The sequence below is a fragment of the Myodes glareolus genome, chromosome 22 (genome assembly GCF_982192425.1).
Source record: "Myodes glareolus chromosome 22, mMyoGla1.1, whole genome shotgun sequence".
In the NCBI taxonomy this organism is placed as follows: Eukaryota; Metazoa; Chordata; class Mammalia; order Rodentia; family Cricetidae; genus Myodes; species Myodes glareolus.
The window spans coordinates 55,047,019-55,070,454 of NC_142047.1; the positions used below are offsets into that span (position 1 = coordinate 55,047,019).

General features: G+C 44.2%; 1 protein-coding gene across 1 annotated transcript; it reads left to right on the forward strand.

The window, feature by feature from the left end:
• The first annotated feature begins 4,027 nt into the window (after positions 1–4,027).
• On the forward strand, positions 4,028–18,837 carry Tsnax (translin associated factor X). Its single transcript, XM_048450194.3, has 6 exons — positions 4,028–4,187; positions 4,398–4,502; positions 6,498–6,612; positions 10,444–10,574; positions 13,788–13,915; positions 17,135–18,837. Exons 1-6 carry the CDS (start codon positions 4,172–4,174, stop codon positions 17,510–17,512), a joined length of 873 nt encoding a protein of 290 aa, XP_048306151.1. The 5' UTR covers positions 4,028–4,171; the 3' UTR covers positions 17,513–18,837.
• The last annotated feature ends 4,599 nt before the right edge of the window (positions 18,838–23,436 follow it).

A 23,436-nucleotide genomic window follows, 5' to 3' on the forward strand; every position in this document is an offset into this window, starting at 1 on the left:
AATGCTCTCTCTCTTTAAACAATTAAAAATAAAAACAGGTCTTACTCTGTAGTCCAGACTGGTCTTGAATTTGCAGTGGTTCTTTTGTCTCTGCCTTCCATGACCTGGGATTATAGGTATTTGCCACCAAGCCTGGTTCACTCTTTAATAAATAATAATATGTTTATTGAAATTCAATTGATAAACCATACAATTCACATAGTGATCAACTGGAGAACTGTTAGTATTATCAGAGATTTGTGTTACCACCATGGTAATTTCAGAACATTTCTATCACCCAAAAAGAAAGCCCTTACCTTTGACTATGATATTTTTTTCTTCCTTGTCTCCTAGCCCTAAGTAACCCTTAGTAGGTTTGTTTAGTGGAACTATACGTGTCCCCTTTTGACTGTCTTATTCCAATCAGCTCATCTTTGTGTCAGAGCACTGATGGCACTTCTTTCCACTGCCAGATGGCCGTGCACGCAGCGGCCCCTTCTCAGTGTCAGCTGTTTCCTGCTCTTCACTACAGGTGTCCTAGTGTGGCGCACCCCTTGACCAGCAAGGAAGAACGACCACGAAGTCGAGGATCCTTCTCAAATCACACTTTATTGGAGCCTCTTGGTTGAAGGGAGAGCAGGAAGCGAGAGAGAGCAAGAAACAAAAGAGAACAAGAAGAGAGAGAAAGAGAGAGAGAGAGAGAGAGAGAGAGAGAGAAAGGAGAAAGCGAGAGAGAGCGAAGGCCAAGCAGCATCTGCTTTTAAAGGTTGAAGGGACTCGGGTACTGTCCTGATTGGTGAATACCAGTCTGCTGATGCCCGAAGCCTCGAGATTGGCTAGGGACAAGGCTCAATTGCGCATGTACTAGCAAAGGGCGCTCAGCCCCACGCGGCAATACCAAATAAGGACTTGTTTAACTCCAAGCTGCAGGACCGCCATCGCCATCTTGTAATGGCAATATCCGGACGGCTCCTTACATCCTAGCTCACAGGGAAGTGATTAGTTCCTGGCTAGTCCCTCCGCATCCCAACTTGGCTTCCTTCTCTTGGGTTATCAAAGGAGATATCATTTTCATTTATATCCTAGCATTGCCTGAAAGTTAAGTCTGTGAACTGGTATGTGCATGCCTGAAATATATACTTCGGATCGGAAAATGTTATGGTTCAGAGGTCAAGGTTGTGGCTCAGTGGTGGAATGTTACTTTAGCATGGGCGAAGACCTTGGTTGAATCTCCAGGAGACAAAGAAGAAAGTAGGTAATTAAGCAGGAAGCACAAAGTCAGGCCCTGTGGGGTGAGCATCTGCAATCTGAGCATTACAGGAGGCCAAGGCAGCGGGGTTGTTTAAATCCAGCCTGATTTTAAACGACAAGTTTTGGGCCATCTTGGGCTACATATCAAGACCCTGCCTAAAAAACAAAACAAAACCAAAAAAACCAAGCTGCCTGTGCTGACCCAACACACTGCTGTAATTCCACCTTTTAGGAGGTACAGGCAGAAGGATTAGTTCATAGTCATCCTAAACTATAAAGTTAGTTTGACGCTAGCCTGGGTTAACTCCTCCATCTCAATTTACTCAATCCTCCAAGTTAAATTACTAACCTGTAAAACTGAGAAAAAAAATAACCAAAGCAACAACAACAAAGACTTTCCAAGTTCCCACACCCAACCTAAAACTGTAGCTCAAGTCTCTGTTCTTCTACCATGATCCCATCCCTAGTTTATGTAATAACGATGTAAAGGAGACGCTGAAAACACCAGCGCTTGAGCGTCTGTTTCCTGATTTCCCCAAGCTGAACACTAGTTGATACTAACGTTTCCTCTGTAAAGGTGACTGGGGCGGATTGCTACAGAATAACAGCAGGTGCCTCGCAAGGCTTCGGTTTCCCCCACAGCCAACAGAGGCAATTACAACAGAGGGAGGGGCAACGCTCCAGGCTTTAGACTTAAAAGTCCTCCTTTCCATGACTTAGGGTGGCAATGACCCTTACAAACTGTTTGACCATTTACCAACACTATGCGTTTGTGCCTGAAATAATCAAAGGAGGGGAAAGGATTACTCCTGGCAGAGTACCACAGCCACTGAAAGATGTCCCAGCAAAGGTGTAGCTCGCTGGGACACTGGGGAGGCCTCGGGTTAAGTACATATGCAAATTAGTGCTGGGAAAATGCTCAGGGGATTTACCTCCCTTCAGTACCCTGAGAAGTCACGACAGGTGATGAAACTCTGGCTCCATGAGAAGGAATGGGAGAGAAAACCAGTTCAGGTGGCAGAGCTACAGCTGAACCAGGGAGTGGACTGCTGGAGAAGGAAAAGGAAGAGTCAGGCTTTGGGAAGCGAAGTCTTGGGAGAGTATGATAAATTAGCACACACTGTTAGACTGTTACAGCACTGGTTTCCTTAAATCATGCAGGAAGGTAGTTATGATGTTGATATCAGAGCAGTCTCTCTCTCTCTCTCTCTCTCTCTCTCTCTCTCTCTCTTAAAAGCATGGTTGGGTCACATTTTTGTTTTTTGTTTGTTGCTTCCATGTGTGTGCCATGCATGCATGTATGTTCATATGTGTATGTTTGTGTGTGTGTGTGTGTGTATGTGTGCAAACCAGAGGAGCCATGGAATATCTTCTGTGATCGCTATCCCCCTAGTATATTCAGACAGGGTCTCCTGAACCTAGTGCACGTAGGCTAGTCTTCCGTGAGGATCAATCTCTGCTTTCTCTGAAATCACCAGCAGCATGTTGCATCCCTCTGGCATTTACGTGGGTGGAAGACAAGAGCTTGACTCACCTGGCCCATCTCCTCCCTTCCCCGGAGTATTTGTGTGTGTGTGTATGAGCGTAATCTCAGGTGTTCTTCCTCAAGCGTCACCCACTGTTTAGTGTTTTAAAGACAGGGTCTCTCACAGGCTCAGAAGTTCCCCAGTGTGCCAGACTGAATAGCCAGCAGGCCCAAGGACTGGTGTGTTGCCATCTTATCAGCGGTGTTCTTTGTGGGTTCCGGGTATCACTGGGGTCCCAACTGCTTTCATGGCAAGCACTTCACCTACTGAGCTCTATCCAGACACACATCATAGTCAATCAGAAAGTAGAGAAGGACTGGTGAACATGAACAAGCTCATCAATCTCAGAAACTCAACAGAGTGGTGTTGAACACCGATCAACTGCCGTTCTCAGGCTATTGCATCCACAAGGAACCTGTCTAATCCATTCAGCTTCTGCAGATTCGACAACTCACGGCCTGTTTTTGACTTGGAAGACACTTTGGAGGCCACTAAAGGCAGAAAACCCTCCTGAGATGCTCCTGGTATGGCCTCAAAGTCGCTACCTGGCTGTCTTTTCCTTGAATTGTTCGTTGGTTCCGAAGTTAACAAGGAGGAAAGACTGTCACCAAAAGTCTGCAACATGGACATGACTCAACTTACTGAAGATGGCGGGCCTGTGTTCAGCGACTAGTTTTAGTTGAGCACGGTTCTTTAACGAGGGGGCTGCTGAGGTCTCGAGGTACGGGCCAGTGTCAAGGTATCCGGTGGGGCCAAAGTCAGCTAGATGAGGCAGCATCTGCTCAAACTCATGACCTAACAACGGGATCAAACTTCCCAGCTATTTCAAAGCCGCTTCTCTTTGAACCTCACTGTGATCACCACCCGTATTTGACAGAGGGAGAAACTGAGGCTAAGACCAACACCTCCGGGCACGCTGGGGTGTTGCAGCGGCGCGCATGCGTGAATGCAGGAGGCTGCTCAGAGGCCTGAGGGGAGGCCCACCATAACCAGCCCGCCGAGCTCCAGGCTCGGCCCGCACCCCGCCTCCATAGCTCAGGTGGGCTCCATCTTCGCAGCTAAGGCCTGGCACGCCGGAAACGCGCGCGTCTGAGAGTTCGCGCCGGGGACGCGTGTCTCTGGGACACAGGCCGGAAGTGTGCGCGGCCGGAAATGCACGCTCTGAAGCGGCGTACCCGTCGCGGCTCCGGAGGCCCGCGCCGGAAGTGTGCGTGGTCGAGGGAACTCCGCGGCTCCGGCTGCTCGGTGGCGGAAGGCTGCGGGAAGGCTCCGCTTCCGGTGGCGGCGGCGACCTACGACGACGAGGGACCTGTGCTGCTCACCCGCCGGCTCTTGTAGCGCTCTTCGGAGTCCGGCGACGACCTGTCGGCCCAGCGGCTGCGGTCCCTGCGTGTGCGAGCTGAGGCCCCGAGGTCATGAGCGGCAAAGAAGGTGCGGGGCCCGGGCGGAGGGGAGGGGCTGGGCCTCGTGTGCCCAGCTCGCTCGGCTGTCACCGATCCCAGGGCCTGGGCACGTCCGGTGTGGCCGGGGAGGCGGCCCGGGAGGCCAGGCCCTACGGGTGCTGCGGGAGGAAGGGGTAACGGGCTGTGCAAGGGCGACGATGGAAGGACACTATCCAGCTCATCTTCTTTTCCACGGAAGGACCTGGAGGCTTCAGGAAGAGGAAGCATGACAACTTCCCGCATAACCAAAGGAGGGAAGGGAAGGATGTCAGTTCGTCTTCGCCGGTGATGTTGGCCTTCAAATGTAAGTTTCCATAAGGAGAATTAGCACTGTAACGATCGTGTAGCCGTAATGTTGCCAAAAAGCTGCCCTGAACGATTTAGGACATCCAGGCTAGCGAGTGCTACTTAGTGACACCTTGCCTTAAAAACAAACAAGATAGAAATTACGCCACGGAGATGTAAAGTATAGTTTTTTTCTGATTGGTTTGTGTTGGTGCTATGTCTACTCTGAAAATCTGTATTCCAAAGGTTCAGGTATCAGGATCAACATGACCAAGATAATAGACTACAAAAGGGGATTGTGAATACCTGTGTACATGTAAGACAAGATTTACTAACAGTTCCTATTCTGTGCAAAGTGCTACCTCAAAATAAGTTTTGTGCGCAGTCTAGTTAACAGATCGAACACACACTAAATGTAAATATATGCTAACTAGTGTTACATGAGAAGATGATGCCACACACAAGGCAGTTGTAAAGAATGTTGCATATTTCCATAGAAAGTAACATTCAATGTGAAACTTTTTTGTTTTCTTTTGTTTTTTTTTTTTTTTTTTTTTTTTTTGAGACCGTGTTTCTCTGTAGCTTTGGAGCCTGTCCTGGAACTAGCTCTTGTATACCAGACTGACCTCCAACCCACAGAGATCGCCCTGCCTCTGCCTCCCTAGTGCTGGGATTACAGGTGTGAGCCACCACCGCCCAACTTAATGTGAAACTGTTTATCTGTTCACTAATGTTAGCGTCTTCATAGGACATAATAGTCAAGGACTTCTGGATACAGACTGTATTTGCCACATTGCATTTGTTAAAAGCAAGGCAAATTAAGAATTGCTTCATTTTTAGGAGAAGGAAGTAGATTGCACCTGTAGAGAAGGGTCTCAACTAACTTATGGACAGTTTGAAAGCACACAGTGCCTACTTGGCATAAGTGATTGGCATAAGCGCAGGAGACCAGGTATAACTGAGCAGAGCATGTGCCTGGAGACCGAATGAAAACAAGCTGTGTGTTTCCAGCGTTCTGGCTGGTTTTCTATTTCTCTTGTGGGCTACTAGTTCTTTGCTTCTGACTTAGTGCTTTCATTACCATTCCAATGGACCATGTTCTCTTCAAGACCCAACTCAAGCGGTTCCTTGCTGATGAACACTGCGTTCATGCATTTTTTCATCCATTCACTCATAAGATGGATTTTCCCCCCTAAACCCTCTCCATGTATTTATTTTATTATTACTGTATTTTACTTAATTACTTGTTATTTATACCTATATCTCTTTGAGACTATGTTTCATCTAACTTTACATTTGTAATATTAGACTAACAACATTTATAAATTAGGCAAAATCCAGATAACATCATCACTATTGAGATAGGGTCTAATAGCCCAGATTGGTCTCTTAAGGATGACCTTGAACTCTAATCCTCCAGCCCCCCCCCCTCCAATCTCTTGAGCTCTTGAGTGTTTGGGGGTTGTGCAGGCCTATGCTACTGTGCTTTTTTTTATAGGGAAAAGAGAAAAGATTTACTATTTAGCGTAGCCACATTGGGAAGAGCACAGAGAGATCAGTGACCCTCCAAGTACGTACGTCTTCTGGGGATTGTTTCCATGCAGTGTTGGGGACTGAACCCAGAGCTAGTGCGCACTGGGCAAGAACCCTACCAGCTGAACCCTGTCCCCAGCCCTGTAGGAGACTACACACTGACAGTGATATTCTGAAGACGGCAGTAAGGTGGTTTGTAGTATTCCTTTACTATGCCAGTGTCACTTAAAATAGTTGACAGGTTTCTGTACAAGCCTCCATGGATTCTGAAGCCTGTGTTTCTGTGCATCACAGGCTAGAGGGGAGTGCTTAGTGTTTGTTCTGAGAGTTACTGTCATGACCACTGTGTTCTGCTTGTTGAGTCTTCCATGGAGGCAGGTGACTACAGCACTGGCTACATCCGCACTGTGGCATGTGCTCTCTGTGGTTGACTAGATATGAGTCAGGAATGAACGCTCATGGTCGTCACCGTGTGTTCTAGCATTTCAGCAGGAGCTGGACGCGAGGCACGACAAATATGAGCGGCTTGTGAAGCTAAGTCGGGATATAACCGTTGAAAGTAAGAGGACAATTTTTCTTCTCCATAGGATTACAAGGTGGGTGAACATCTTTGAAATGTGTTATTTGAAGGGCTGGTGAGATGGCTTAGTAAGTAAAGATGCTTGTCACCAACTATGATTGCCTCAGTTGGCTTCTGACCTCCATACACACGGAACATGAGTGTGTGTGCACACACACATAAATATAATTAAAAAATAAATTTGTTTTCTGATGCATTGTATTTGTATGTTTTGTATCTCAACAGATAATAATGGATGTTTGAATATATTTTGGATTTTAAACAGTATCAGATAAACAAGTACTTACATTTAAAAAATTAATATTTGGGACTGGAGCTATATCTCAGTGGTTAAGAACACTGACTGCTCAGGTCCCAGAACCTACACGGTGGCTCACAGCCAACTACAGCTCTAGTTCTGGGGCATCCTATGCCCTCTTTTGGTCTCCATTGGGTACACAGATGGTGCACAGGTATACATGTTGGCAAAATACCATAAACATAAAATAATTTAAAAAATATTTTAGCTTTGCTTTAAAATGAGTTTGTGTATGTCTGTGGGTATTCTCATAAGGGTGTCAGATCCCTGGGGTTGTGAGGCAGTCTACATGGGTGCTGGGAAGTGAGCTCTGGTCCTCTGTGGAAATAGTGTGCACTCTTAACTGCTGTGCCATTTTCCCAGCCCCCAAAGCAGCGTTTCACATATAGCTGGGAAAATTCTTACTTTTAGCCTACCTAAGGATTTCATACTCTGTTTAGAGCATTCATTTACATATATTCATATATATTGTGTGTATAAGGATAGTCTGAGGAAAATAAATTAGATTTTGAATTTTTTTAAAACTATTTATCTTTATTCTCTATGTATTGGTGGTTTTTGCCTGCATGCATGTCTTTGTGATGATGGCAGATCTCTTGGAACTGGAGTTACAGACAGTTGTGAGCTGCCATGTGGGTGCTGGGAACTGAACTCGGGTCATCTGGAAGAATAGCTAGTGTTCTTAACCACTGAGCCATTTCTCCAGCTTCTGGATTATCTTTTGGAACCTGTTATCCACTAAAGTTACAGTTGATGTAAAAATTTAATATTAGATTTGAAAATGTGGTTAATTTCTCATTCAGCTTTCAGCTCATTGCGGTCTGTTTCTGGTTCTTGTTACCTTCCTATTGTGAAATCTAGTCGTCTGGTTTTGTATTTTTACAGCATACAACACTGTTGGCTGCTTAGTTCTGACAGTTTGTCTTTGAGCCCTGTGACACTGTTTGCTTTGTGTCTTCTCTCTCCAGGCTGACTCTTGTTTTTCTAGGGAGTTTCTCTGGTGTCTGGTCTGGAAGTAAAGGAAGAAGGTGACACGGCCTGAGCAGAGCAGGCGTTGGGTTAGAGTGATCTGAAGAGCACAGCACAGCGCCTTTCGTCTTCTGCTCTTTCTCCCCTGCTTCCTTTGCTTCTCCAGCCCCTGTGGGGCAGAAGCGTCCATCTGCTTTAGCCTGTGTGTCCAGCTCCAGCGCCCCACTGTACACATATATCTGTTTAGGGAAGAGCAGATGTAATTCATTGGTTTTTTACTATTTAAAATTATTATTATTATTTTTTTTGAGTTAGGATTTCTCTGTGTAGCTTTGGAACCTATCCTGGAACTTGCTGTGTAGACCAGGGTTGTCCTTGAACTCGCAGAGAGCCCCCTTGCCTTTGCCTCCCAAGTGCTGGAATTAAAGCCCGCCACCACTGCCAGGCTTCAAAATATTTTGAAGCATTTCATCCCACTAATTTAAAATTTTGGGGGTTTTGGTGGTGTGGGGATTGAGCCCAGGACCTTGCACATACTAGGCAAGCACTTCACTGCTGCAACTTTGTGTGTGTGTTTTTCCAAAACAGGCTTTCATGGTGTAGTCCTGGCTGTCCTAGAAGTCACTCTATATAGACCAGGCTGTTCTTGACCTCACTGAGATCCTCCTGCCTCCGACTCCTAAGTGCCGGGATTAAAGGTGTGTGCCACCTTCACCCAGCTCACTGTTGCTATCTTGACTACCATTTCATTTCTGGCTATTGGTTCCATTGATGTTTATTAATTTTATTTTATTTTTATTGTTTTTAGAGATAGGATCTTACAATCTTAATCCACCTCCTAAGTGCTGTGATTAGAGACATATGGCACCACACCAAATTTCTTTTTAAAAAACCAACAAAACTATACTTTTAAATTGGATTTCTTGTTTTTCTTACATTTTAAAATTGAATTCTGGCAATTTATGTTAAATAGTGGAGATGCTTCTTGGCTAGATCATTTACCTATTTCATCTGGATAGGTGTTCGTTCCCTTCTTTGGGCCATTTTTCCTTTTGTGCAGCTATTAACGTCTGAGGCTCCTTCCCAGCCCTTTTGTTGTCTTTTGAGTCAGAGTCTCTGTAGTCCAGGCTGAACTCAGGATTCTTTTGTCTTCACCTCCCTTGTGATGGAACTGTGTGTGCCACCATGCTGGCTTCTGCCTTATTTTGGATTGAACATATATGTTTTTGTATGTAAGTGTGTTTGCAAGTGCATGTGGAGGGCGGATGTTGACTTCTGATATATTCTCATGTAACTTTTTTTTTTTTGGACATAGGGCCTTTCAATGAACCTAGAGCTTGCTGCTTTGTGCAGACTGAGCCCAGCCACTGTATGTCCACTCTCCATAGCGCTGGGTTATAGATGTGCATCATCATGGCTGGGATTTATAGGGTGCAGAGGATCTGAACTCACATCCTCATGCTTCCGTAGCAAGTACCTACCCTCTGGATCATCTCCCCAGCTCTGGACCTTCTCTGTCTTTCTGTCTATCTGTCTCTCTGTCTTTGTGTGTGTGTGTGTGTGTGTGCGCGCGCGCGCACGTGTATCATTGCTTGATGGTGTACAGTGTGTGTCTCAACAGTCTGGATCATCTTTCTCAGATAGTCCTGGGCTAGTTGAAATCTATGGATACCAGACTTACAGCTGCTTTACATGGTTCTGTATGACAGCTTGGTGAATTCAGGTCTGGTGTTGCAGTCAGTTGGCCTCTTGCATGTCATTTTACATCAGGGCGAGCAGCTTATATGTTGTAGAGTAGTCTTTTCCTATCAGCCTAGCTTCCTGTGCCATTGTGGTAGTTCATGTCACCTCTGTATTTTATCCCCAGGACACATTGTTTTTACTTTAAATAGAGTGGTTTAGGAAACAAGGAACAGATTGTATATTTATTTCTGAAGTTACCATTTCTAATGTCATTTATTCTTTGGCACATGGATTCAGAGTTCCATCTGGAATAATTTTCCTTTGGCCTGAAGAACTCCCTTTAATATCTCTGTAGTGTGTGCTGCTGATGTCAGTAGGCTATGGGACTTCTTCGGCCAGCCTTCTCTGGGTGGTTCTTTTGTGGCTTTGGATACCAGGTCACAGTTTTAGTCCTTGCCTGCAGTGACCTATACTCAGGGGGAGACTTGAGGAAGTCCCTTGTGTAGTGCGGAGCTCTAAAGTTCTGTCCGTGTTGCAGCTTCTCCTTGCTTTTTCTGTGCACATTGGGCTTTCTTGACCTTAAACTTTCAACTTCAACAAAGGCCGACTCCGGCTCTGCCGAGGTTCTTCTTCCTACATCGTCACTTGGAAACTCTTCCGAGCCTTGAGATGGACATCGGGTGTGTCCTCACTTCCCTGATTGTTGTCCTGTCCCATGTTCATGGTGCCTATTACAGGGCTGAAACCATTGTTCTGTATGACTGTTTTTTTTTTTTTTGAGTTGTTTTAGGTGGAAGCAGCCAGCTACAGAAGTTGATTTTTTTATGAATAAGGTTTTTCTTATAGTTAGTTTTGATCACAAGGCTGATGTTTTCAACATTGCTAATGTCTTTATAGTGCTCCTGATATAGAGGAGATACTGACCGAATCAGAAATTAAACTGGATGGTGTCAGACAGAAAATATTGCAGGTTGCCCAAGAGCTCTCGGGAGAAGATATGCATCAGTTCCATCGAGCTATCACCACAGGTGAGTCTCAGTTAATAAAGTGCTGTGTGACCATGTCAGTTTTCACTAACTTACATACCCTTGTGTGTGCACCTACGTGTGTGTGCACGTACACATGCCAGGGCCCATGTGTGCAGGGACTAGAACAACTTATGGAAATTGGTTCTCTCCTCCCACCATGTGGGTCTCAAGTTTGCACTAAGGTCGTCAGGTGTGGCAGCATGTGCTCTTACTCAGTGAGCCAGCTCACTGGTCCATATGAAGTCTTTAAAATGAAGTTTTGACAGTCTCATAGCTCAGTCTGGCCTCAGTGTCCGTAGATAGCTAAGGTTGGCTTTAGCTTAATCCTTCTGCCTCTGCCTCCCAAGTATTGACATAATTAGCATGCATTACTTCCCTGGCTTTAAAATGAAATTTTTGAACTGAAGAAGCAGTGATGTTTATTCTTAAGTTTAGGATGAAACAGTCAAAAGAAGCTCTTATCTGTGACTTAAAAAGTTACTTAGATTAAACGTAGGGAAATGAAATGTGTTTAGACAATATGATGCTCAGGAATGGCCACCACTTAACTTGGTGAGTGCTTGCCCTGGTGTTGCTCCCAAGGCCACTCCTTTGGCTTAAAGATAAAACAGCTCTCTGGCATTGAACTAAAGGAACACAGTGCTGAGGGCAGAAAGGATGCTTCCCTGGGAGGGTGTGTGAGTGCAGACAGTAGCCTCATGTTCAGCAGTACATTCAACAGTACATGTTGGGTACGAGTAGCCTGAACTGTCCAAAGGGACGGTCGAACAAGCAAATGTGCAATTAGTTGTTTGACATAAGCTACTTAAGAAATGTGTGACTTCTTTGTCGTAGTTGTTGAGAAGCTAACAAGTCAGGGAATCCCTTGCATCCTAAAGGAACACTTTTAAAAAATTTTTTTGTATTGTTTTAGTTTAGTCTATATCACTGAAACTTATGGTTTGAAATGTTTACATGTGTAAAATAAATTGTTTACCAGTGTTTTAATTAATTTATTCAAGAATATGAAGGATGGGTTAGATGAGTGTGGTTAGTTAAAAATTTTGTTTTTTTTTTTCTTTATTTTTGGTTTTTCTTTCTTTTTTTTAAAATTCATTTATTATGTATATAGTGTTCTGGGCACCAGATCTTATTACAGATGGGTGTGAGTCATCCTGTGGTTGCTGGGAATTGAACTCAGGACCTCCGGAACAGCAGTCAGTTCTCCTAACCTCTGAGCCATCTCTCCAGCCAGCCCTATTTTTGGTTTTTTGAAACAGGGTTTCTCTGTAGCTTTGAAGCTGCCCTGTAACTTGCTCTTTAGACCAGACTGGCCTTGAACTCACAGAGATCCGCCTGCCTCTGCCTCCTGAGTGCTGAGATTAAAGGCGTGCGCCATCACCGCCTGGCTATACTTTTGGTTTTTAAAACAGATAATGTCTACACTGCCTGCCTGGCCATGAACTGGGCTCAAGGTGTCCATCCCTGTGCCTGAGCTTCACTGCTGGACTTGCTGGAGATACCTAGTCATTCTTCTTTACAGTCACAGGTTTGCTTTTGTAGCTTCTAAATTATTTCTACCACTTATGAGTAAGGAAATTAGGCTTCATGGAATTTTGATGAAGGTCATCTTTGGTCTCTTTTTTCCCAGACTCAGTTGAACCTACTGACGTTAGTATCAGGTAAAACCCAGTACAGGACTAACAGTCCCCGAAGTCAGCGTCAACCTCGAATTGTGTTTAAATGGGAGATGGTTCAGTAAATACTTTGGGGACCATTTAATCACAATTTGGTAAGTCTGTATTCTATACTACAAACTTCGGTAGTAACTCCTACAAACTTAGAAGACTCTCTTTAAAATTTTGTGGCCCACAAAGCAGGAATGGACTCATTTCCAGACGACTGACTCGGGTGTCCCAGTGCAGCGTCCTCCTGCCCGAGAGTATCTCAGTCCTGTTTCTCCAGACCTTTTCCCAGGCTCATCTCTAAACATCCCTTCGCTTTTCTGAAGTCCTGTTTCAGAAAGTTGACAGTCTAGTCTGGACGCTGTAACACTGTGTTGATAAGGATGACACTTCTTACTCAGTTCTGAACCTGCTGGGCCAACTTACTCTCGGCCTTATGGAGCAAACAGCAGCTGCTCGCAGTCCAGCTTGTTTTCATCCCATCCCTCTCGCAACCACTAACTCACTGTCTCTTTGGACCTGTCCCTTCTGCACTGCTCACAGAATAGGGTTATATAATGGACATATAGCATCGTGGTTTCAGCTTTCAGGATTCGTCTGTGGGGTAACTCAACCAGTACTTTCTTGTTATGGTGTAATCATGAATGGAGAGACCACATTTTGTCTATCAGTTGATACACATTGGAGTTGTTCTACTTTTGGCTCTTATAAGGGATGCTGCTATTCACATCTGCCTACAAGTCTTAGTATGAACATGACCTTCCATTCCTCTGGGGTTGTACCTGTGGTTAACAATTTTCTAAGGAAAGCATTAAAATCCTGCAAAGCAGGTTGAACTTGCTCATGTGTTCACCCTCAGGCTAGGCTTGGTGTCGAATAAGATTGAATGTGTGTGGCTGAAGTACAATGAGAATCAATAAAAGGAATCAGAAGCCTTTAACTGGGTTTCCCTGTGTATGTTCTAACCGAGGAATGAAGTAAAAAAGAATAAATTACATAAAAGCAACCTCCAGAGTTCTTTCTTACTGGAAGCGGGTTCTGTAAATAATTCCTTTTGGATTTCCTCCAAGGTAGAAGCACAGGGGAAGGCATTGTTTGGAGTATGGCAGTGGGCTGAAAATTTTCACCTTGGGGATTATACACTGAAAATAACGGATGTCCTTTTCATCAAGTTGAAACATAGCTTGTTTAAACATCCTTTTACCTACATATGACCCAGAGTGCTTCTCTTGTCTGGGGCCAGGTGTCCTTGAACTCTTTGTGAGATAGCACAAATCTTACGTTTCCTCATTTAATTAGTCTATGCCTCTTATGTGCAAGGCACACATTAGTGATCAGGACATGTGCCCCAAATCACCATCCCGGCTGCCATAGACGGGCCTTGGTACAGAAGCCTAGGAGTGTGTGTGTGCTCTGCCTCAGCTGATACCGTCTGCATGGACATCCAACAGTTTTATCATGCTAGGTAATAAGTAACTTCTAGTTTTTTTCTGGTGACATGCTTGTAATTTGGTGCTTGATCCTAGTAGCCTTCTTCACTGTTTTTCAGGACTGCAAGAATATGTGGAGGCTGTGTCTTTTCAACACTTCATCAGAACTCGTTCGTTAATCAGTGTGGAAGAGATTAACAAGCAGTTGACATTCACGACAGAAGACAGTGGGAAAGAAAGCAAGATGGTGAGGGTTTAAAATCATGTTTCATTATATAATTTATATAGCAGCATGGGAATTGTCTTCCTGAAGCTGGTTTGCTAGGTCTCACCAGGGAAGCACTGTCTTAAGTGTCTCCACTGGTGACAGAAGAAGGGTCACATGGCTGCGAGGAGTAAGAAACTCGGCACATGCAGCAGGGTGTTCAGAATCCAGTCCTCTGGGAGGGGTGCGTACAGGGACCCCTGGTGTGTGCACCTACCTCAAAGGGCTTTATGAAAGAGTTTAACGTACAAAGGTTTCTTAACTAAGCACTGTTTACACTTCACAGTAGTTCATTGTTATAACAGAGCTGTCACATGGTGAGAACCGTTTGTCACAGACTACCATATGTGTATAGACATTGCCTAGTTCTTCTGAATTCAGGAAAGAAAGTATTTGCAGTTTGACTTACAAGGTACTTCTTTCCCCTTTTGGATTTGAACATACAACATTCGGGCAAGCAAGTGGGCGTTTGATCTCTTCTTTCACACGTATAAACAATTTTTCTACTCCCTTTTTCCCCTTTTATTAATTTTTAAAAACATCACTCAGAGTCAGGCTAGGTGGACAAAGAAACTTAGACATCAGGATTTCCAGAACATGAAATAAAATGTGAGAATGCAGGATGACCTGGCTTGTTGACAGGAGGGACTTATTCCCAGGAGTCCACATGTTTTCTCAGGAGTGGCAGTGGGAAGTGGGGCCAGCCGTTTGTCCTGCTCCATGAGAGCAGCCTCCTTTCTACTTCAGCTGGAGACAGTGGGGAGGGGGAGGCATACTGAGCATGTGTGCTCTTTCAGGGCATTTGAGATTATGACCCGGATGTACTTCTCACAGGAGATGTGCCTGCATTCACCAAGAACTTTCCCTTTAGCACTGGATTCTTGGGGCAGGACATTCTGAAAATTTGATAAAAAATTTTTTTTCTTTTAACTTGACTTGTGAGAATATTAATAAAAATGTTTATGACAGATTTCAGACAAGCAGAAAAGTGGAGGACGCAATAGCCATTTGTCAGCTCGTAGAGCAAGGCCTGAGTAATGACCAGGGGGGAGCCTTGGAAGCGTTTGCTTTGTCCAAATAGTTCTGGCTAACCCACTAGTGATGTCATCGTCCTCTTAAACACTCAAGTGTTCATCTTGAAAAGTTGTACCTTAAGCAGTTTTTAACCTTGCTAATAGCTTCCAGGAAGCAGATTTTATTTTGACAAATTTTACTTTAAATTTGTTTATTTTTTAAAAGTCAGCTTGCAACCAAGATCCCGTCTGTGTAATAACAGAGACTATTTATTTTCTGAAATATATTCTAAGTGGCATGTGAAATGCATTCCTCTTCCATCTACTACAACTTCCTGTTTTCCTAAAACAAACAAACAAATACCAGTCTCAGCTCTCAGAATCCCCAAAAACCTTTATGATGTGCTTTCAAAAGGAAGCAGGCTTTGGGTGCTTCCTCTTTCTGTTACTAGCTGGCTCTTTTCGTCACCCCTACTGTGCAGTAGGCCTTGTTTCTCATGTTCTGTCATGGGCCATTGGGCCACAAGGTCTCTCTGAAGTGTCCGAGTAGGATTAAGATCAGTGCACAGCAATCAAAGTAATAAAGTAGAAGTTCACGCTGCCACTTTCGTACTTAATTCTCAGAGACGTTCAACCAAATTCCTCAGTGTGGGGTCCTGCACGTGTGTGTCTCTGGTCTCAGTCTGTACTGCACTTCAACTTCACTTAGAATAAGCACTTTGTTAGTTCCTCAAACACAGCATGGCTCGTTCCTGTATGTCTTTGCAGGCCGTTGCCCCAAATGCACTTACTGCTTCACCTGGCTGCGTCCGCATGCATTGGTTACAGTATAGGTATCACTCCTAGAAAGAAGCTCATGCAGAGAGATGCACATGATGGAGTTGGTGACAGTAGCAGCTATGTTTATGGAATGTTTTCTTGTGTTGCACATTATGCCAAGAATTTACCGAATATTGTCTTATTTAATCCATAAAAGACTTCTGAAGTAGGTAACATAATCCTATTTACAGAGGAGGAAACTTGAGGTTTAGAGAGATGAAAAAACTTGCCAAGAGACAAGTATGTTATGAGGCAAAGTCCTGGAAGAGGTGGGAGGAGATGAGTCAAGGTCATTGGTAAGTTAAGTTCACACAGGAGGAAAGATAATGTGTCCTTCGAGACTGGAGGATGGAAGGTGACGATGGAGGTGGCTGTAATATAGGGAAGGATATCGTGGTACTACAAAGGATAGTTGAGAGGCAGCGTGAGGTGATTGAGTCTGTGAAGTTAGGCTAATTCATTTCCTGAAACGGAAGAGTTTGGGGATTGAGTAGGGCACAGAGGAGAGTACCAGAGACTTGGACTAGTGTATGAAGAGGCTACACAGGAAGGACATATAGGAAGAAACCATGCTATATTTGAGAGTGGGCCTGGAAAGATAGGCTGAGTTTTCGGAGAACTTGGTTCAGTTCCCAGCACCCACATGGAGGCTCACAACCATCTGTAACTCCAGTTCCAGGGGGATCTGATGCCTTTTTCCGGCCTCTGAAGGCTGCAGGCATGAACCTGGTACACAGACATGCATGAAGGCAAAACACCCATACACATAAACTAATAAAGAAAACCACTGGAGAATAACTAAAAGGATTGGTGAGTAACTTGCAGTAGTTCAAACTCTACAGTCTGTAGATGTGATTACTGTTTCTAAACTCACTCATACTCGGCTGCTTAGTGTAGGGCTGACATGGATCTCAGCACTGATTCAAGATTCTCATTTGCTGCACATGAGAGGTAGAACTGGGTACAGCTGCAGACCGTGATGGGCAGTGCAGAATAGTGAAGAGGCAGCCAGCGAAGATGAGGGAAGAGGACTGAAGGAGGGGACTGCACTGCTGTTAGATAGGGAGTGTCACAGAGACGTCAAGTCGGCTTTGCTAGCATGCATCTACTGTGCTTGTCAAGGGAAGTTGGACAAAATTGGTCTTACAATGGCCATATTTGTTTATTCTGATACGTCCATGCCACCTGCTCAGCTCCTTACCCAGTGCCTGGTTGGATTCCTTGTGCCCCTGCCGTATAGTTAACACATAGGGAAGACCAGGATGCCTGATTTGTTATTGTTTTCCTACTTATGGTTGTGATGCCTGACAGATTCACTTTATCACAGTGTTTTCTCTGTGTGTGTGGCTTTCTTTTTTGTCTTTACCAGCCCCCCTCTGATGGACAAGACAAGCAGCTTGTCACTTGGAGACTGAAAATCACACCTGTTGATTACCTGCTGGGAGTGGCCGACTTAACTGGGGAGTTGATGCGGATGTGCATTAACAGTGTGGGGAATGGGGACATTGACACCCCCTTTGAAGTGAGCCAGTTTTTACGCCAGGTTTATGATGGGTTTTCTTTCATTGGCAACACCGGGCCCTATGAGGTTTCTAAGAAGCTGTACACCTTGAAGCAGAGCCTGGCCAAAGTGGAGAATGCCTGTTATGCCCTTAAAGTCCGGGGCTCAGAGATTCCCAAACACATGCTGGCAGATGTGTTTTCAGTTAAAACCGAGATGATTGATCAGGAGGAGAGCATTTCTTAAGCAGCTGCACTCTGCTTTCTGAGGAGCTCCTGGGAGACCAATTGGTGAGACTGTTTTGAGTGTGCATTGACTTTATTGTGGCTTTTGTAGATGTTTCTAGTTGTACTAGTTTGAAGTCGTATACAGCTATATAGAAGTTTGTCCACAGGAACATTTCTTACGTTCATGAACATTTGCATACAGTGTTTGCATATGTGCTTATTCCTGGTGTTTGCTTTATTGTTATGTGAACATGCTTCCTGTAGCACTTTCTGCCACACCTACTTTAATTCACTTTGAACTTGGAGCGATATATTTCAGTGGAAGGAAGCCTCTTAAGTGGGTGATTCTGTATATGGAGAAAAAAACGAGTGAAACTTCTGAAGTGAGCTTCCTGTTTGAAGTTTCTTGGCAGTATCATGGCAAGCCTTTAAAATAGGCTTAGTACATGAAACAAGAAGTTAAAAATGTAAGATATCAATATTTTTAAGTACAAGTTTTGGTGGTATTATAATGAGAATTCATGCAAAATTTTGACTAAGTTCAGACCACTTTGAGTTTATTCAAAATAACTTTGCAAAAGAAATTGATGGGTATCCAGATGTTAATTTCTCCACTCAGTTTTTACCTTTATCACAGATGTGAGGAATTGGAGCTGGTGTTGTTTTTCACCAGTGATGCTGAGTAATTATACTCTTGTCCACAGTTGTGAGCAGGTAGGCCCTTGGTCCTGGTGTTAGGTGTGGTGGCTTTCCTAGTCTAGCACCTCGTAGAAATCACAGTAGAACAGCTACCATGGTTGGAACGCTGACAGCCCAAACCTTCATATTTGTCCCTTGGTGTTAGCCAGTAATGTTGCCAAAGAAAATGAATTATGTATAATTTAGCAATAAGACAATTGCCAACACAGAGGAGGAGCCAAAGGTTTGGAGTTCACCTACCCAGTCAGTGAGAGCTCATCTGTGGTGTGAAACTGGAGTGAGCGTGACCTGCTGGCTGACTCCACCACTGCTTCCAACTAGATCTGTGCGCTTTAGAGCTCCAATGCTGGGTTTATTTTTGGAAAGAGTGTCTATTTGTAAGGGCTGGTTCTTTGAAAGCATAATTTTTCCAAATATTACTACTGGAAGAAAAATATAGTGTATACAAGCCTAATGAGTTAGGCTTGTTTGTCCTGGTGACGGTGGGCTTTGTTCTCCTGCTTGCTTCTAGTCCGTCCCTTTGCCTGTTTTGTTTGTTTGTTTTTTCAACTACTTCAAGTTAAATTTATAATGTTAAAATAATGAATTGAAGAATGTTTTACAGAAACTTAAAACAAATTTTGAATAAAATATTAAAATACAGAAGCTCTTTGGTTTAACTTTTTTAAAAATGACATTTATTGTGTCATAGCGTGTGTGGAGGTCAGAGAACAGCGTGTGGATGTCGGGTTCTCCTTCCACCGTGCCGGTGGTGGGGACCCGCTCAGGATGTCAGGCATGGCGGTTAGGACCTTTTCTATTCCAGCTAACCCATTCTTGAATCTGTTGTTTTGATAGCATTGAGAAATACTTAGTAAATCTAATCATGTAATTTCTGGATAAAAATGAGAAACCTAAGATAGATTAGGTTAATACAGAGGTTTGTTTTTTTCTTAAACAAATCCCGAGATAAGGAGGCTTCCAAGTGATTTGCCTCAACCTGAAATGCAGTCAGGGACTTCCCTTCTGCTCTCTGTGCCCCATTCTCTGCTGATGACTCCCTGTGGTTGGTGGCTGGATTTTCAGGCATGGTGGAGACACTTTAACAGCTGTGGACTTCCTTGTGTTCTCTAAGGTTAAGAACAAGTTCCACATGCTCTCAAGAATACATTCTTCACAGCACTCCGACTCAGACTAGATGATGTCCCTAACCCTCCAAGCCAGTTCCTGGAAGGGAAGATAATAGTAGCCTAACTCCCCAATTGATTAGTTCAGGAATAGCAGGTCAAATGCTAGAAAGCCAGGCTGTCAGAGGAGCAAGAAAGGGGCCTTTGGTATAGTCAGCAGCGCCTCCTGCAGGTGACTGAGCGCCATTGCTCCCGATGCTTCCTTTGATTTAAACCTAAATAACTGCATCATCAATTGTGGTGGGCTTTCTATTTATTACAAAAAGAGAATTGGCTCTGGGGACTGGCGAGATGACTCATTTGGTAAAGGTGTTTGCCACCAAACCTCACAACTTGCCTTTGATCCCTGGAACCCACATGGTGGAAAGAGATAAACTGACCACAGCATGCCCCCTCCCCACTGCAAACAAAATAAATACAAATGTAATTAAAAAATTAGAAAAAGGAACTGGGTCAAGGTCCCATGGCAAGTTGTGACAGAATTTTGGAATGAAAGTGACATTTCTTTTCGGTTGTCATTATGTGTTTATTAAATGAGTGGTTTTTACAGAACCCCGGGCCTTTGGTCACCCTCAAAGACTCGTCCTTAAGTGAGAGACTGGCAGATGGCTCCATGCTCTGTACTGTCTACAAAGACCACATTAGATTCCAAGACACCTTGGCTGAAGTAAGAGAGTTGAAAAGACACTCCACTCCAGGCAAATGGTAACCCAAAGAGAGTCTGTGATTGGCTATTGGTAGCAGATAAAATAGACTTTATTTTTATCTTGTTGCAAAGAACAGCATTATATAAGTTCAATCCAGCAAGAATCTATAATAGCCAAAAAGAAAAGTGCTAATAAGTGGTTTCTATGTGTGTGTGCAGGTGCATATTTACATGTATGTGGAGGCCGGAGGTTAATGTTTGAGGATATTTTTATATTTTTCAGTTTCTTCACCCCCCACTTCCACCCCAAGACAGGGTTTCTCTGTGTAGCCCTGGCTATCCTGGAACTTGCTTTGTAGACCAGGCTGGCCTTGAAATCTGTCTGCCTATCTTCTGAGTGCGGGATTAAAAGTGTGCTCCACCACATCCAGCTCGTTTTCTTTTTAAAAATTCTATTGTTTTACGTGTATTGAAGTTTCGCCTGCATGTTTATCTGTGCACCACATGCATGCCTGATGCAGGCCAAAAGAAGACTTTGGATCCCCCGGGACTAGAGTTACAGACAGTTGGGAAAACAGCACTGAGCCATCTTCTCAACTTCTTCCACCTTGTGTTTTGAGATAATCTGTCACTGAACTGGAAGCTTGCTGATTCAGCTCGCACGGCTGGCTCAGCAGCCCTGGGAATTCCCCTGCTCCACTCCTCCAGTTTTAGGGTTACAAAACTTTTTTTTTTGTGAGTAGCACGTACTTTGTAGCTGAGCCATCTCTCAGTCCTTCCATCATTTTTTGATTATACATTTTGCTAAATTTTATATATATTAGAATCAGTCATTTTGTTTCAGTTTTTTAGTTTTTTAGTTAATAGTGTCTTTTTATTTATGTATTGTGTTTATATATCCATATACACATACATATATTTCATTCTCATGTATAATTTTGCAAAATTGCCCAGGCTGGCCTATGTCCTCTCATACTTTATGCTTATCTCAAACTTATGATCCTCTTGCCTTAGCCACCCAAATGCTGGGATTGCGTGTGCTTCCCACCACACCCAGTCTTCAGTTTTAAAAGACAATACAAATCCCATTGAGCAAATGTGCCCCACTGTATCCCTTGCCCTCCCCCTTTTAAAATAGAACCACTGGTTTTAATTTGGAAATTAAAAACTTTTTTTCTGTATACAGAGTCTGTTTCAGGAGAAATGTATTTTGCAGTTGTTACCATCATAATGTGTCGATCATAATGTGCCATAAAATAGCATCAGCTACTGGCATCTTCTGGGTTTATACATAAACTTCACACAATAGCAACATAACCTGATGACACTTCCCTGTCAGGTGAGGCACAACTCTATGCCATCTTCATATTTAGGTGTAAAGTCCTTTTTTCCCCATTTTTTAATTTTATTTTCTCCTGGAAGAAGTCTCACTGTAACCCTTTTCAGTAATCTTTTGAAAAACAGAGTTGTATCCTTCATATTGTATGTGTTGCTTTAAGATGGTGGGGTAGAGGAGAGCTGAAAATATGGCTCTGCAGAGGCTGTTCCTGCAGAGGACCAAGGATCGTTTCCCACCGCCAACATGGCAGCTCCAGTTCTAGGGATCGGACTCCCTTTACTGCCTCTGTGGGCATCTGCATACTCATGGCGCACACACAAACGGGCACACACATAAATGAAAATTAAAAATGGTGGGACTGCATAGCCCAGGGGAAGAGCTATTGCTTAGCATGTGCAAGTTCATCAGTTTAGAAAACCGACAAGCCCTAGGAAGATGAAGAACATGGGAGTCTAGGAACTTTTTCCCATGTCAGTAGATGCCTCTGTGCCTGCCTTGTCAGCCTTCTCTCTCTCTCTCTCTCTCTCTCTCTCTCTCTCTCACACACACACACACACACACACACACACACACACACACACGAGAGAGAGAGAGAGAGAGAGAGAGAGAGATTGATTCTCTGGGGTATCGCTTAGTACTTCCATATATGTATGACCAAAGAGCAGCTACTTCAGATAGCAGAATCCTAATGGCCTAATGGCATGGATCTGCAGAAAGGAAGAGCTGGGTCACCACCACTTAGAACTCCCAGGTAGCCAGTTTTGGAGCTGTGAGCCCAGGGCCATGGGTAGTAGTGTCGGGGTCGGGTGAGGAGGTCATGGAGACATCTAATCACCTCAGGAGTTGCTCTGGCACAAGGGCTTCAGGAATGGCACATGTTTTTCTCTTTCCTTTGTAATGTATAAATTTTATAAATTAACTAGTGTGTGTGTGTTTCCCCTCTCTTAACTCTGCTATAGGCTATAGTGTTTTCATTTAGATTTCTAATTATAGGGTGTTGAGGCAAATTATTGGGTATCGTAGAAAGAAATGGATCTATCAGGTAGGGCTCCCCTTCTTTCCCCCCACTTTTCCTCCCCTCGCCCATTGTGCCAAGGCTAGGTGCACCGCCACAGGTTCAAACGGGACATTTAGACGTTCCGCTATCTACCACACTGGGTGTGAACACAAATGACCAAATTGGTGGATTGTGTGGTATTGTTACCTGTCGGTTCTGCTATAGAGGGGAGTCTTGGGGACTCAACTTGTGTGACTCGCTTGCCTTGAGTGCTTTACCTACGTTATAATTAAGGGCATGTGTTCTACTTGGGCCCCAGAGAAGAAACAAGGCCTGGCGTGTGTGCAGATGGCATACGTGAGGGTTCGCAGGAGCCTTTATGTTCTGTTGCTCACCTGCTCAGGCTACAGGCAGCAGAAGTCATGACCTAGGTTTCCTGCAGTTCCTGCAATCCCTCGACTTCCTGCACTTGCTGGCTGCATTCCCAACCTTCCTTTCCTCCAGCCCTTCCACTGTTTTGGAAGCACCTATGCCAAGTCCTTTCCTGAGCGGGCTGCCTAAAGTGGTTTCTGTTTTCCAAGTGTATGTGACAGGGAGGCTGCCTTTGTCAGCCAAGAAATCAAAATGGAGCCCGGGTGGTAATGTTGTATGCACTTGGAAGGCAGACGCATCTCTGTGAGTTCAAGGCCAACCTGGTCTATAGAGTGAGTTACAGGACAGCCAGGGGGCTACACAGAAAAAATCCTGTCTCAAAACAACAACAACAAAAAATGGTTTTAGGCATGTGTAACCAGAGAGGTATAGATTGCAGGACTTAATGTTCCTGTATCAAATGGGCCAAGATTTGATGTTTAGGAAGGCTGTGCAGATATGAGAAAATGGGCTCTCATTCAGTGCTATGTCAGACCGTTCTGTGTGTCACCATCATACTATGGTGACCACATGTAGAAAACAACTTGTCTCCACTGCCCTCTGGGCAGCAGATAGTACCTGGTTCCCACTGAAATGCCAAAGAAGTTGAAAGTCTCCTTGAAGAAAGGTCAGTTGCTTCAAAGAAATACCGACCCTCTTACAAGCAGACAGGTGAAGGCAGGAC